Source organism: Pseudoliparis swirei, chromosome 18 (assembly GCF_029220125.1).
Source record: "Pseudoliparis swirei isolate HS2019 ecotype Mariana Trench chromosome 18, NWPU_hadal_v1, whole genome shotgun sequence".
In the NCBI taxonomy this organism is placed as follows: Eukaryota; Metazoa; Chordata; class Actinopteri; order Perciformes; family Liparidae; genus Pseudoliparis; species Pseudoliparis swirei.
Genome location: NC_079405.1, coordinates 3436623 through 3451758, shown reverse-complemented (window position 1 = coordinate 3451758; position 15136 = coordinate 3436623). Strand labels below are relative to the sequence as shown.

The window sequence follows — 15136 nt, the reverse complement described above, 5'->3', positions numbered from 1 at the left end:
ACAAATGGCAGTAATATTAGTATTAATACAGCCAGATATGAATGAAACTACATGGAGCCATCATAGCATTGATTATCCACTATGAGGCCGTTCTGTATCTGGCAAGAGGTTACAGAGTTCATCAGGATGAGCAGCTGTAGAGTTACAGAACTTTACAGACTGAACTTAAACATTTCACTTCTGGCATCTTTTTTATTTTTAAAGCCGAAAATTCCGCCACTTAAGGCCCCTCGCTGTGAGCGCTGCGCTGCGCGTGCAAACAGCTTGACACGGAGCAGCGCGTGCGCTCTGATCCCGCGCTCTTTTAATGAAGTATCGATACTAAAAATATGCTAAATCACATCGCTCTTAACGTACGGGTACTTTGTTAGCATCGCTCCACCGTGCAGCGTGACAGCAGCAGATGTAGCGGCTAACATTCAAGCTAACCTGAACCCCCAAACGCTGAAGACATCTTGACGCTGATTGGCCGAGACGCGACACGTCCCATCAAAGATGTTTTATTGCGAAGAGCACCACTACACATTTTCTCCGTGTCCCACTCCAATCTCATAAACGCCGGCCGGCCAATTGACCCCCCCCCCAAAACAAAAACTCTTCGGATCTACACGATTCACGTAAGTCACCTATTTTGGTTTCAAAACGGCGAATTCCGCCGAAAGGTGAGGGATTCTCATGCCTGATTTAGAATATGAATAGAATATACACTTTTATTAATCCCCAAGGGGAAATTAGTTCTCTGCATTTAACCCATCCTTAGTTATTAAGGAGCAGTGGGCTGCGGTGAAGCGCCCGGGAAGCAACTGGTTCAGTGCCTTGCTCAAGACACCGACTTGCAACTAATGGGGAGAGCGGGGATCGAACCCACAACCCTGCGGTTGCAGGACGGCCCTCTTACCCCACTGAGCTAAAGCCGCCTTATATATTTAAATAAATCCTAATCAGTTTGACCTCGAGTGAAAATGGACGTTTCTGACGAATTTGAAAGGAATTCGATCAAGGAGGAATACAATCTATTTTTAAATAAAGATTGTAAACTGTAACGCTGACACATTTCCCCCTAAAGGTGAGTTCAGGGTCTGAAACGAAAATAAATACAATTGAAACTGAGTAGGTGAGGGGTCAAAGTTGGTATGCCAAACATACCGATTAACACAAAGTAACATGGAAGAAATAAGACGACTGTCGGCATGAGAATATAAAATCCTCAGCACGGAGAACAAGTAGAGACGATGACCTGAACTCAAGAGATTTTTATTCCACACACAATATTTTACACATTGAAGAAGTTACTGAGTAGATCTCACAAAAAGAACATACAAATAAATCCTCAGAGCTTCGACGTCTCAAAGTGGCCGATCAATAAACTACAAAATATGCGGAGACGGCGCGCGCCACTGCTGACCTCTGACCCCCCCCCCCCCCCCCCCCCTCACTCCTTCTGCTGCTCCTTCTCGGGCATCATCACCATCACCTCCCCCTGCATCACCACCTTGTCCCTGACGGAGCACGTCACGGCGATGAAGGCGAACGCCATCTTGATCCTGCGCACCTCGGCCTCGGCCAGCACCTCCTCGCCGATGTAGAGCGGCGCCGGGAAGCGGATCTCCTGGTGCAGGAAGACGCAGCCGCGGCCGGGCATCCGCGTGCCGAGCACGGCCGAGATCAGCCCGTTGATGAGCACGCCGTGGACGATGGGCGCCTCGAAGGAGGTGGTGGCGGCGTAGGCGGCGTCCAGGTGGATGGGGTTGTTGTCGCCCGTCAGCTCGGCGAACAGCTGCACGTCGCGGGCGGAGAACACTTTGGTGAGGGAGGCGCGCTGGCCCACGTGGAGCGGCCGGCGGGGAGGAGGAAAGAGGCGGAGCCGAGGGCTGGTCAAAACGGAGCTCCGGATGAAAGACATCGTGAAGAAGAGCAGATCCTCCTCTTCCTCTTTCAGTCCAGCTGCAGCTCGCGGCTATTTCCTGTCAGTGCGAGCAGGAACGGAGACACCTGAAGTTTAAGGGGAAGAAAAACACAAAACATGAGCTGGTAGTTTGAATCCCCGGCTGCCAGAAGCCTCTGAGCAAACGAGAGACTGAAGCAGAGGTCAGCTGACCTGCAGCACCCTGAAGGCACAGGCCTGGTCCTGGTAGGAGCCCAGCAGCGTCAGGGAGCTCCACAGCTTCACCAAGCCCCTACACACACACACACACACACACAAGTTGAACATTTCTTCTTCTTCTCCTCATCATCATCATCGTCATCATCATCTTCCTCCAGCTGCTGAACTCACTTGCTGTAAACACGCAGAAAAGCAGTGAGGGAGTCTTCATCGTACTTCAGCAGGTCAAAGGTCAGTGCTCCTCCCACCTGAAACACACACACACACACACACACACACACACACACACACACACACACACACACACACACACACACACACACACACACACACACACACACACACACACACACACACACACACACACACACACACACACACACACACACACACACACACACACACACCATTTTGAGGTAATTTCCTGTTTCGGCTACTTTATGCTTCTATATTTTTTTAAAAGTCTATTTGGTCATTTTAACTCCACCTCACTTATCTTTTTATTTGAAGCATATTTTGATGCCAATACTTTGCTACTCTTACTAAAATAAGACTTTCTTTGGCAGTAAATTTACTTGAAAATGAGTATTTATACAATGTGGTATTACCTCTTCCACCGCTCTACAAATGCATGCATTAAAACATCATCACTTTTTACATCACATAGTTTGATTATTCATAAGACAAATCAAACCCAAATATTTTTTGGGGGGGATAAATAATGTTATCTTCCTGACGCCAAAGTACAGTCACCTAGTTCTCATGAGCACTTTTACTATCTCATAAAACAAAGAAAAAGAAAAGAAGAAATCTCAGTTGAAACTTTCAATTCATTGATTATCAGAATAGTTCCACAACGAGCTTCTCGAGGTCCTCGGAGCAATCGCTCTGCGGGAATCGAACCGTCGACGCGCCCTTGATCTCACCTCTCCGTACAGGCTGGTCAGACCCGTGATGATGAACTGCTTCAGCTCCACTGCGCTCAGCCGGGTCGACTCGTCCTCCAGAGCGCTGAACACACACACATACACACACACACATACACACACACACACGTGGGTTCAACGTGTGAGTACAGTGGCCGCTGACAGACGTGTGTACGTATCACGGATCAATAAACAGACGTTTGCTCCACGATGTCAACGGACGATTAAAAAATTAACCAAAGGACTCACAGGCGGACCTTCATGTAGTGGTGCGGCGAGGCGTTCTTCAACACGACCCGGCGGAAAACTGCAGGTTCGTCCTCCGAGTCGGAGCGTCTCATTCTATCAAAGCCTCGGGGACGGCAACGGGTCCAACAGCTGACTTCAGACTGAAGACAACACACTGAAGGTCAAACAGACTGAAGGCAACACACTGAAGGTCAAACAGACTGAAGGCAACACACTGAAGGTCAATCAGACTGAAGGCAACACACTGAAGGTCAAACAGACTGAAGACAACACACTGAAGGTCAAACAGACTGAAGGCAACACACTGAAGGTCAAACAGACTGAAGGCAACACACTGAAGGTCAAACAGCCTGAAGGCAACACACTGAAGGCAACACACTGAAGGTCAAACAGACTGAAGGAAACACACTGAAGGTCAAACAGACTGAAGGCAACACACTGAAGGTCAAACAGAATGAAGGAAACACACTGAAGGTCAAACAGACTGAAGACAACACACTGAAGGTCAAACAGACTGAAGGCAACACACTGAAGGTCAAACAGACTGAAGACAACACACTGAATGTCAAACAGACTGAAGACAACACACTGAAGGTCAAACAGACTGAAGGCAACACACTGAAGGTCAATCAGACTGAAGGCAACACACTGAAGGTCAATCAGACTGAAGGCAACACACTGAAGGTCAAACAGACTGAAGGCAACACACTGAAGGTCAAACAGACTGAAGGCAACACACTGAAGGTCAAACAGCCTGAAGGCAACACACTGAAGGTCAAACAGACTGAAGGCAACACACTGAAGGTCAAACAGCCTGAAGGCAACACACTGAAGGCAACACACTGAAGGTCAAACAGACTGAAGGAAACACACTGAAGGTCAAACAGACTGAAGGCAACACACTGAAGGTCAAACAGACTGAAGACAACACACTGAAGGTCAAACAGACTGAAGACAACACACTGAAGGTCAAACAGACTGAAGACAACACACTGAAGGTCAAACAGACTGAAGACAACACACTGAAGGTCAAACAGACTGAAGGCAACACACTGAAGGTCAAACAGACTGAAGACAACACACTGAAGGTCAAACAGACTGAAGACAACACTGAAGGTCAAACAGACTGAAGGAAACACACTGAAGGTCAAACAGACTGAAGGAAACACACTGAAGGTCAAACAGACTGAAGACAACACACTGAAGGTCAAACAGACTGAAGGAAACACACTGAAGGTCAAACAGACTGAAGGAAACACACTGAAGGTCAAACAGACTGAAGGAAACACACTGAAGGTCAAACAGACTGAAGACAACACACTGAAGGTCAAACAGACTGAAGACAACACACTGAAGGTCAAACAGACTGAAGGCAACACACTGAAGGTCAAACAGACTGAAGACAACACACTGAAGGTCAAACAGACTGAAGACAACACACTGAAGGTCAAACAGACTGAAGGAAACACACTGAAGGTCAAACAGACTGAAGGAAACACACTGAAGGTCAAACAGACTGAAGGAAACACACTGAAGGTCAAACAGAGTGAAGGAAACACACTGAAGGTCAAACAGACTGAAGACAACACACTGAAGGTCAAACAGACTGAAGGCAACACACTGAAGGTCAAACAGCCTGAAGGCAACACACTGAAGGTCAAACAGACTGAAGGCAACACACTGAAGGTCAAACAGAATGAAGGAAACACACTGAAGGTCAAACAGACTGAAGACAACACACTGAAGGTCAAACAGACTGAAGGCAACACACTGAAGGTCAAACAGACTGAAGACAACACACTGAATGTCAAACAGACTGAAGACAACACACTGAAGGTCAAACAGACTGAAGGCAACACACTGAAGGTCAAACAGACTGAAGGAAACACACTGAAGGTCAAACAGACTGAAGGCAACACACTGAAGGTCAAACAGACTGAAGGCAACACACTGAAGGTCAAACAGACTGAAGGAAACACACTGAAGGTCAAACAGACTGAAGACAACACACTGAAGGTCAAACAGACTGAAGGCAACACACTGAAGGTCAAACAGACTGAAGACAACACACTGAAGGTCAAACAGACTGAAGACAACACACTGAAGGTCAAACAGACTGAAGACAACACACTGAAGGTCATGGGCTGGATTTAGTGAAGTCGTAAAGTATGGAGAGAGTTGTTGGTTTGGGTCTTTTCATGAGATTCCTCGGCAATAAGAAACGGATTCAGAGTCGATCTAAATTTGAGTTCAGTAAAGTATTAGTAGAATAAAAATAAGAGAAAAAGTACTCTTAATGAATTAATTTCTGATTCTGCAGAGAAACTAAAACTGTCAAATAAACGTATTGGAGGAGGAAAAAAAGTACAATATTTGCCCCCAAAATGTGAGAGACAGTGAGTGTGATTACTAACTGTGGCATGTCAGTGGCATGTCAGTGGCGTGTCTGTGGCATGTCAGTGGCGTGTCTGTGGCATGTCAGTGGCGTGTCTGTGGCATGTCAGTGGCGTGTCAGTGGCGTGTCTGTGGCGTGTCTGTGGCATGTCAGTGGTGTGTCTGTGGCAGGTCAGTGAGGCGTCAGGTCAGTGGCATGTCAGTGGCATGTCAGTGGCGTGTCAGTGGTGTGTCTGTGGCATGTCAGTGGCGTGTCAGTGGTGTGTCTGTGGCGTGTCAGTGGCGTGTCTGTGGCAGGTCAGTGAGGCGTCAGGTCAGTGGCATGTCAGTGGCGTGTCTGTGGTGTGTCTGTGGCGTGTCAGTGGTGTGTCTGTGGCATGTCAGTGGCGTGTCTGTGGTGTGTCTGTGGCATGTCAGTGGCGTGTCTGTGGTGTGTCTGTGGCATGTCAGTGGCGTGTCAGTGGTGTGTCTGTGGCATGTCAGTGGCGTGTCAGTGGTGTGTCTGTGGCATGTCAGTGAGGCGTCAGGACTGCAGCAAGCAAACGGCACTTGTTCAGCACCCCTGGCATCTTACTTTAATTGTATTTAAATATATTCTGTCGTCACTTTTTGACACTTTATGAAATTGTTTATGTGCAATTGTTGATAAAAGAATAAAATATGTTTAAAAATTCGGAGACTTGCTACCACTAAGGGGTCAGACTATTGCCACTAGTCAGAGAAGTGCCAGTAGTGGCCACCTTCCTGACGCCGAACACAGACGTGCCAGTACAGGAGAACGTGGCATTAAATGGAAATACTCGAGTAGAGTACAAGTACCTCTAAACTGCACCGAAGTACAATAAGTCAGTCCTTGAGTAAACTACCGTCTAAGTTAGATGTCACAGCATAGGTCAGTCACATTAAGACAGCAGCAGGATATCTACATTTTACCAGAGGGGATATAATAAGTGGAAAACAATACTTTTTAGCTTCATATAAAAAAGAACGATACCAAGAACACCTGTGAGGATGAGATAGATATAACACGTGCTGTTTCAACACGAACACATAACAGACTGAGCGAACAGGATGTCTACAACGCGTTCTAATAACAAGTTTAATATCTAAAATATTAACTTTCGGTATTTATATGAAGGCTCGAGACACGTGTCTCACTGAAACTACAACTAGCTAACAGGAGGTCAAACAGAGGATAACTTAAGCTAAGCTAGCTCATAGCTGCTACACTGACCGATACAAAGAGCGAACAATAAACACATTTTAATTTGTTGTTGATAAAGTATTTAAAAAACATAAAGTTTTCCAGCATTTAACTCACCAACTAACGCCAACATTGAGAAATAGCGGCGTGTTGTGATCGCCATGCACCCTTGTGGAGAATCAGCGCATGCGCGGTCAACGCAGCGGCTTCTGCCAAAGAGGTGTAGAATAGTGCGATGGATCACTCGCTCAATATTGCGCAACCAGGAATAACCAAAGAAAGGAAGATGGGATGAGGGGTATTTTAGGTCTCGCACAACTAGCAAAACGACATAAACCGGGAGAGAAAGATGGACGGAGACAAGTAAAACCATAATACTTTTTATTATCATAATAATAAGTAATAAATACAAAACAGACGCAGTTCTTGCCTGTCATGTAGTTTTCGTTTTGAAACACTATAAATCAAACTAAAAAGTAGCAGATAATTTCACAAAATGTAAACAGTTTCACAAAACTGATTTCTTAGTTGAAAAAAATTAGGAATTAAATCAAATATAACTACATCACTAGTTATTGTTGAGATATGGTCAAAATCTTAAGTTAATACATAATTAAACTAAAACCATATCATAGTAAATGGTTCATTCACCCAAATAAACCAAAGTATTTGAAACAACCAATTACATTGAACCTAAAACAATCAATAACTATTATAATTTACCCATCAGAAGGTGGAGCAGTTCGTGCTGCGAAGTGGTACATCTTATCATGAATTATCTACTCTTTGACTTGCTTCATAAAGCTGTAAAGACGTATCGCCACCCGGCGGTTTCTTGGTGTACTACATACGAAATCAGTCAGCAAACAATGACTTTAATTCTGCAGAAGATTTATTTCTGTAGTCCAGAAACACATACATTAGATGATTCAGTAATGTCTGCACACGTACAAACATTAATCACCCACAGTACATTGTTCCATTCATTCTGAATGTGTTTCTATGAGGTTGATTGTGCAGTCGCCTCACACACAAACAAACAACTGTTGTTCACACGGCACAAGATATTTAAATATAGTTTTTTCTGATCGAGAAAATGTGCAAAATGCAAACATGCAATGTTTTTATTCAACATTACCTATTAAAACAGATATTAATAACTCCTTCTTGGTGCTTTGTGTCCAAAAAACATCAGGAATATCTGACTGTCCCACTCTTCTACATCCATTTTCACATACAAATCCTTATAGAAAACTTTAAACAATCACCACCAGATATCCACGTCACCATAACCGCCATTCTCCTCGACCTTCAACATCCAGACGCTTTTCTTCAGGAAAGTTTCTTCGTGTTTTCGCAGTCGACTTCCTGCGCAGACAGGAAGTCCATGAGGAGCTTGGCGGCTTTCCGGGGCCGCTCCAACACCACAGAGTGACCACAGTTGTCCAATAGTGCCACCTGGCAGTTTGGCAGCGCCGCCTCCAGCACCGCCGCGCCCGAGACGTCCACCACCTGAGAGGAAGACGGGTCGTTACAAGCTCGATGTTTTTTTGGGGGTATTTTGGCGACGCCTTTGGGAGATCAGCAGACAATGCTGCGGATTTGTAGTTTACTTTTTTTTTTTATAGCTGCAGCTGTATTGATAACCTCATCGGTCTTTCCATATCTACATTTTAAAACATTTCGTTGAATTATAACTTTTCTTGTTCATATTACCACCTTCTGTATCATGTATTTCTTAACATTTCGTCGTTTTTTCTTTCTTTCTTATTATAGTGTTATTACCTTCGCATTTTGATCGCCGTGTATTTATTTATTTGTATGCGTGTTCCTCGCATAACTCAAAAAGTATTCAACCGAATCGCATGAAATTTGGTGGGATGATTGGTTATTATCCGGGGACCATTTGATAGATTTTGGGATCGATCGGGTCAAAGGTCAAGGTCATGAAAAGGTCAAAATCTTCTTTTTACCATAGCACGGTAAATTTTTATCCAATTGGCATGCAACTAATGCCAACATGTTCATAATTCAATGCCCAATCTTGTGATATGCGAAGGTATGCGCTCTAAAGAGTGCCCGTTCTAGTTTCTTCTTGACTCAGAGAGCCCTGGACTGGATGTGCAACGGGTCTGGACTGCTCGCCCAAATGGAAGAAAAAAAACTTTGAATCTTAATCTTATCCAAGACTTTGATTTATGACCAAATATCTGCAAACCGAATGTCGTTCCCTTCGGCGGTACCTTGTGTTTGTTCACTTTGCTAATTCAGTGTGTTAGCACGCTCACGCTTGTAAATAATGTAAATGCTACATAACTGCTGAAGATCAGCATGTCGACATAATCAATACAACTTGATTCAGTTCAATGAGATTCAGAATGTATACCTGGTCCTCGGTCCCCCAGACCACCAGCACGGGGGTCCTGATCAGATGCAAATTTTCCTGCAGCGAGTGACGAGACTTCTCGCCGACGAGCTCCATGAACACTGAAACACACACACACACACACTTATTAAAGCTGCTTTACACTGAGGCCTGAGACAGCAGCTAACAGCGCTAACAGTGCAAAACTATGGCGAGAGTGCCAACGGTGCTTTGTGGAGGGGGAACCAGCGTCATCAGCTGTAACCGCCATCCGTGAGATAACCCGCGAGGCACGCTCACGTGCACGCTCACGTGCACTAACATGCACTAAAATCCCAGCACGCCCGGCTATGTGAGCGACTTCATGCTCCGCTCTGGCCGACGTTACTCTACATCTTCATTGCGATATTAGTTGTTTAAAAAAATATATTAAAGCTCTGAATATTGTACATTGCTCCTTTAAAGACATTAAAAAAAGAAAAAATAATACTGCCCTCATTTAAAAATGACATCTTTCTAGTATAGTCTGGCCAACAACAGAAAACAGTTTTTTATTTAACTGATTCCAATCGCTTCCACTTTGCTCCCCTCACACGGAGAAGCTGGAAAGCCTCCCGGAAGAGGAGAGTATTGTTTTCTAGTAGCTGCTGAAAGGTTTTAAAAGTGAAACACATGCGTGGGAAGTGTCAAAAAGCAGCACGGTAAAAAAATAAAAAAAATAAAAAATAAAAAAATAGCTGGAATGAATTAGTGAACGAAAACAATCGAGAGAGAGACCGGTTGTCTCCGAGTCCATCGGGACAGACGTGGTGTTGGTGATGGATGTGAGACCACTGACCTTCTTTGTAGAAATCATTATTGGGGATCCGGTTGTCAAGGAGACCCCGCAGAACCTGGCCACACAGAGAGAGACAGATTGTCATTTGATACTGTTGTGTGGATTCTTAAAGGGACAGTTCACCCATATCAACAACAAAAAAGTCCTCTTCCCTTTACGGCTGTTCATCAATCTAGATTGTTTTAGTTTAGTTTTGGAGATATGGAAAAAAGTAAGAGGGAAAATATGAATGATATGAAGGATTTTAATCCAGGCAGCGCCGCTCTCTACCTGCCGGGGGAGGTTGAGGGGGTTGTGGCAGCAGAGCTTCAACATGTCCTCCAGCTCCTGAGGAGTGGAGGGGATCAGAGGGATCGACTCCGCCTCCGGAGTCTTCTCCAGCTCCCTCAGACCACGGATGAACTTGGTTTCCGTCGGATACACCAGACCTGGAGGAGGAGGAGGAGGAGGAGGAGGAGGAGGGAGGGGTGTGGCTGTTATTCTGACTCCTGCTGGAGAGAAGCACTGAAACATTAATCAGACGTTTACCTGCCGGACAGATCAAGGTGACGCCGGACAGTTGAGCCGGGTAACGGGCGGCGTACACGCCGGCGACGTTCCCACCCATCGATGTCCCCGCCAGGTGGAAGGGTCGTTTGTCCAGACCGACGCTCTGCACAAACTGAGAGAGAGAGAGAGAGATGAATGGAGGTCAAAGTTGAACCACCTCACGTCAGAATGTTTTTCCGCCGAGGGGGAAGAAAGCCGGGCTTTGAGACCGATGTCACATCGCGGGCCGAGCGGTGAAGTCATAATTAGCGGGCCCGTCATGTGATGCAATAGGAGCCCAATGTAAAAAACATGGGAAGAGAAGTCTTTAACTCGATGTTTTGAGGTCAACTCTCCTCCCTCCAATCTTGTGCACGAGGAAGAGGCGGGGCTAAAAGCTGGGAGGCGGGGTTAAAAGGAACAGACGAACACGCTCCATAATGCGGAAGCCTTTTTTTTTCCCGCTGAAGATTAATGCATCAGATGAAAAAATGTGAATGAAAAAACATTAAACTGCGATGTGTTTTTAGCCTGGCTTAGCACAAAGACTGGAAGCGGCGGGGAACTGCTAGCGCCCGTCACACCCCGAGGCCTTTCTGGATCAAATATTCCAAAAGGTGGTAAATTATGGAGCTTTCATGTCTCCCTCTAATCTAACAATGTACACACACCTGGTGTATTCGGGTGACCTGACCCTGGATGCTGTAGTCCTCGGCGCCGGTGCGAGTCGTGCCCTCGTGTCCCGGCATGTCCACGCACACCACGTGCTGACCTCTGGGCAGGAACTGCAGGAGAAAGGAAAACTCACTGAAATAAAAAAACGGTGTTTCCACGACGGGAAAAGGGACCCGACATGTTTCTCTTCTAAAATGCGCCACCTTGACGAGAGGCAGCCACATGTCTTTGGTGGCGGAGAAGCCGTGCAGCAGCAGCAGCGACGGCGCGGCGCCCCCTGGTGGCCCGCGGCTGCAGTAACAGAAGCGGTAGCTCCCGCTGTGAGAGTAGCGGACCGCCAGGCCCAGCCTGCAACGCCAGAACCTACAAAAAATAAAAAGGAGAATTACGGCACAAGCGTGCAATGTTTTTTGTTGTTGTGGGAATGAAAAAACAAACAATTGTGACCGAGTCAGTTCACCATCCAAACTCCACAAAGAAGAGGGGCCCGGTGGCGGGGAGGGGAACCCGGGCCATGTTTTATGTTCCATGTTATTTCAGTCCATAGTGTTATATAACATACTGTATGATGTAATGTTTCAGTGTTTTCTAACTTGACATTTTTTACGCATGTCATATATCTTCTGACAAAAAACACTATTTCGTCACTGTGACTCAGCACTTTGTGTGTGTATGTGTGTGTGTGTGTGTGTGTAATGGCTACAATAACCTTGCTAGAGGCCAACATGTCGTTTACTTTTTTTTTTTTTTTTTTACAGCTATGAGACAAAGTCTAGTAGGCCAGGTCACACTGGAGGCCCTGCTCCTTCACAATAAAAGTACCGTTTACCTTTTAGAGGCAATGACATTGCACACTGCTGATTAGAGACAGCGTTCTGTCACAAAATCATTATTATTTTATGAATTACAAAGTATACAACGCTGAGATAAATATCTGTACAACGGTGAGATAATGCGTTTTTTGCGGGGGGAAACACCTTTGAAGTCCAGTCCTGAGGCGCATCTGTGACTGAGATATTTGTGCAAAATTGTCAAAATTATCATTAGAACTCTTGACGTCTGACCTCCAAATCAGGTCAACCTTGAGTCGATGTTTGTGCCAAATTTGAATTAAATCCGCTTCAGGCTTCGGCTGCCAACAACGCAGAGGCATAAAAACATTTTTTTGGTAGAAAAGTGAATATAATTGTTGTATTAATGGTCTGTTTATGGGAACATTGTAAACAAATATTACTTTAGAGAACATTCATGCCTTGGGTGAACTGAGAAGAACATATAATTGATTGATCTGAGAACTTATGGGTGTTTTTAGTTGGCAAAGGGGGAAAATAACGTCGCTAACGTCAGCAACAGTATTTGTCCATATTTAGGGACAGATTACTAACTTTGATGCACTGTTTTTTTTTTTTAAGACACAAACGTTTGTTAGAACTCACGAAGTCGGAGCTGTCAGAACATTTTCATGGGACTCCTTTCAAAAACACAACAACAAAAAAACACAATCTCCCTGGAATCCACCAATTAACTAACCAACTACCAGTCATGCCTCGCATGTGTTTACCAGTTGTAGGCCTTGAGAAGGACTCCAGGCCAGAACAGGAAGGAGGCGACGAAGGCGAAGACCGGGAGAAGCAGAATACCTCCCGATAGCAGTATCAGCTCCATCATTGCACACGCCTTTCAAAATAAAACACACAGACAGACGTCGGTATCATTTTCATCTCTGTGAAATAGCACTGTGGTTCATTCTTAGCTTAGCACAAAGACTGGAAGCAGATGGAAACTGCTAGCGCCCTTCATGGGCCTTGCGGCTTTTCTGGATCAAATATTCCAAAATGTCAGATTATTAATTATAATGTCCCGCTTGTCGTTTATGGCACATTAATGTGTCCCTCTATAAAATAACAATTTTCACACATTTTGATCTTATACATGATAAAACATATTGTTTATTACAGTATAATCTCCATATCGCGCTTATTAAAAAGAGGTTAACACTTATTCGCTACAAAAAACAACATAGTTTGGTTGAGGGAAAAAATACTTGTTACGTAAATGTATTCTTGTACATACTTTAATTAAAGTTAATGTAATTAGTAAATTGTTGACATTCACACGGAACATGAACCATGTTCTCCTGGGTGAAAGTCCTGTGTTTGTTTGTCCTTCCCGACATTCTTAAATACAGCTACAAGTGACTTAATTGTGTATTGTCTGATCTGGAGGAGATCCGTCAAGTCTGAGAAAACACCCATATGAAGAGGCAGCTTTTTTGACTTCACATGATTCATAATTTTAAAACAAAGTTTGTTTCTTTCTTAGCCTAGCTTAGCACAAAGACTGGAAGCAGAGGGTAACTGCTAGCGCCCTTCATGCCCATGGGCCCTGCGGCTTATCTGGATCAAATATTCCAAAATGTCAGATTATTAATTATAATGTCCCGGTTGTCGTTTACGGCACATTAATGTGTCCCTCTAAAAAATAAAAATGTTCACACATTTTTCATAATTAAAAAAATAAAATAAAGGATTTTTTGTGTGTGTGTGTGCACTTCTACATGATACAAAATAAATATAAATAAAAAACACATATCAGGAACTCGAACCACGGTTAAAAGTTCCGGACCTTAAGTTGCTCTTGTTTAAAAAACAAATATATATAAGTTACATAAATATCTATTAGTTTCGAAATCAAAGCGAGTTCACAGTTGTGTAACTAACGGAATATTTATCGATCATCGCTGGTTTCCTCTTAGTTTCATAAGAAATATGTCATTTTATACTGAAGGTGCTGCGGCAGGAAGGAGCTTAACTCGAGTTTTGTGAACCAGCAGATATTTCAACCTGTTTCAACCCTTCCAAGCGTGTTCTTTCAAAACGAAACATCTCAAAACACGATCACAACATGATCGTGTTTTATTACTAACGCACTGAATGAATAACACAGTTCGGCGCTGAAGCGGAAGCATGTTAATTTTGATCACAACATGTTTATTTAATCGACTGCACATAAGTGAGACTGTACCTGTCAGACTCCTCTTCGTTGTGTCACCGCGAGCTGTCCTCTATTCAGTCGCCGCCGCCGCCGCCGTCTCTTCCTCCTCTTCCTCCTCCGCTTTCACCCAAATTACGCAACAGCCTTTCATCTGCATTTATAGTAGTGTTGTTACGAGATGTGCCGACGCTTCGAAGCGTGTGTCGAGTCATGGAGGGGGCGTTTCCTCGAAGCGCGTATCGAGGCTTGCTTCATTTAGGGGAGGAGCCAAAAATGATGACGTCCGAAGCCTCGCTGCCCGGCTGTACCACGTGACTGCTTCGGGAAGTGGTTCAGATATTGCCGGGAGGTTTGACAGCAATATAAACCCCTCAGGCTCCATTCAACATGTGGGTTGTTGGTTGAGAGTTTGGAGAGTTTAGAGAGAGATAGTTTGGAGAGTTAGGAGAGTGAGGAGAGAAGGTTAGGTGATAAGATGGAACTGTTGAGAAACTGTTATTTCTGAATAAAAATGAATAAAATGTCCCTTGTCCTGTACATCACTGTCCAAGTTACACAAGCATATTCAGTCCCCTCTCCCTAGTTACACACACACACACACACACACACACACACACACACACACACACACACACACACACACACACACACACACACACACACACACACACGTTCACTGTCCTCTGCCTGCTTAAGCCCATGCCATTTTCCTAAAGTGACATAATAACATTATTACACAACCTGCCATATCATATGATACTACCATTTTGGGAACATTTACACACACAGAATACATTCAAAAAATATTTTATTATGCACATATGTGATAATTTATGTACAGAAATGATTTGGTCATACA

At 44.4% G+C, this 15136-nt stretch overlaps 3 protein-coding genes across 3 annotated transcripts; all 3 read right to left on the bottom strand.

Annotated features, from left to right (window-relative positions):
* Positions 1-1238: 1238 nt before the first annotated feature.
* LOC130208430 (hydroxyacyl-thioester dehydratase type 2, mitochondrial-like) lies at positions 1239-1903 on the bottom strand. The gene has a single exon (XM_056437546.1). It carries the CDS (start codon positions 1901-1903, stop codon positions 1433-1435), a length of 471 nt encoding a protein of 156 aa, XP_056293521.1. The 3' UTR covers positions 1239-1432.
* Position 1904: 1 nt separating this feature from the next.
* Positions 1905-7081, bottom strand: rpp14 (ribonuclease P/MRP 14 subunit). Its single transcript, XM_056437547.1, has 6 exons — positions 6995-7081; positions 3280-3419; positions 3031-3115; positions 2276-2352; positions 2099-2177; positions 1905-1992 (listed from the first exon to the last, which is right to left on the bottom strand). The coding sequence occupies exons 2-6, from the start codon at positions 3369-3371 to the stop codon at positions 1936-1938; spliced, it is 390 nt and encodes a 129-aa protein (XP_056293522.1). The 5' UTR covers positions 3372-3419; positions 6995-7081; the 3' UTR covers positions 1905-1935.
* A 655-nt stretch (positions 7082-7736) lies between these two features.
* On the bottom strand, positions 7737-14683 carry abhd6a (abhydrolase domain containing 6, acylglycerol lipase a). Its single transcript, XM_056438168.1, has 9 exons — positions 14308-14683; positions 12845-12960; positions 11487-11646; positions 11280-11393; positions 10609-10741; positions 10351-10508; positions 10081-10135; positions 9264-9364; positions 7737-8389 (listed from the first exon to the last, which is right to left on the bottom strand). Exons 2-9 carry the CDS (start codon positions 12949-12951, stop codon positions 8210-8212), a joined length of 1008 nt encoding a protein of 335 aa, XP_056294143.1. The 5' UTR covers positions 12952-12960; positions 14308-14683; the 3' UTR covers positions 7737-8209.
* Positions 14684-15136: the final 453 nt, after the last annotated feature.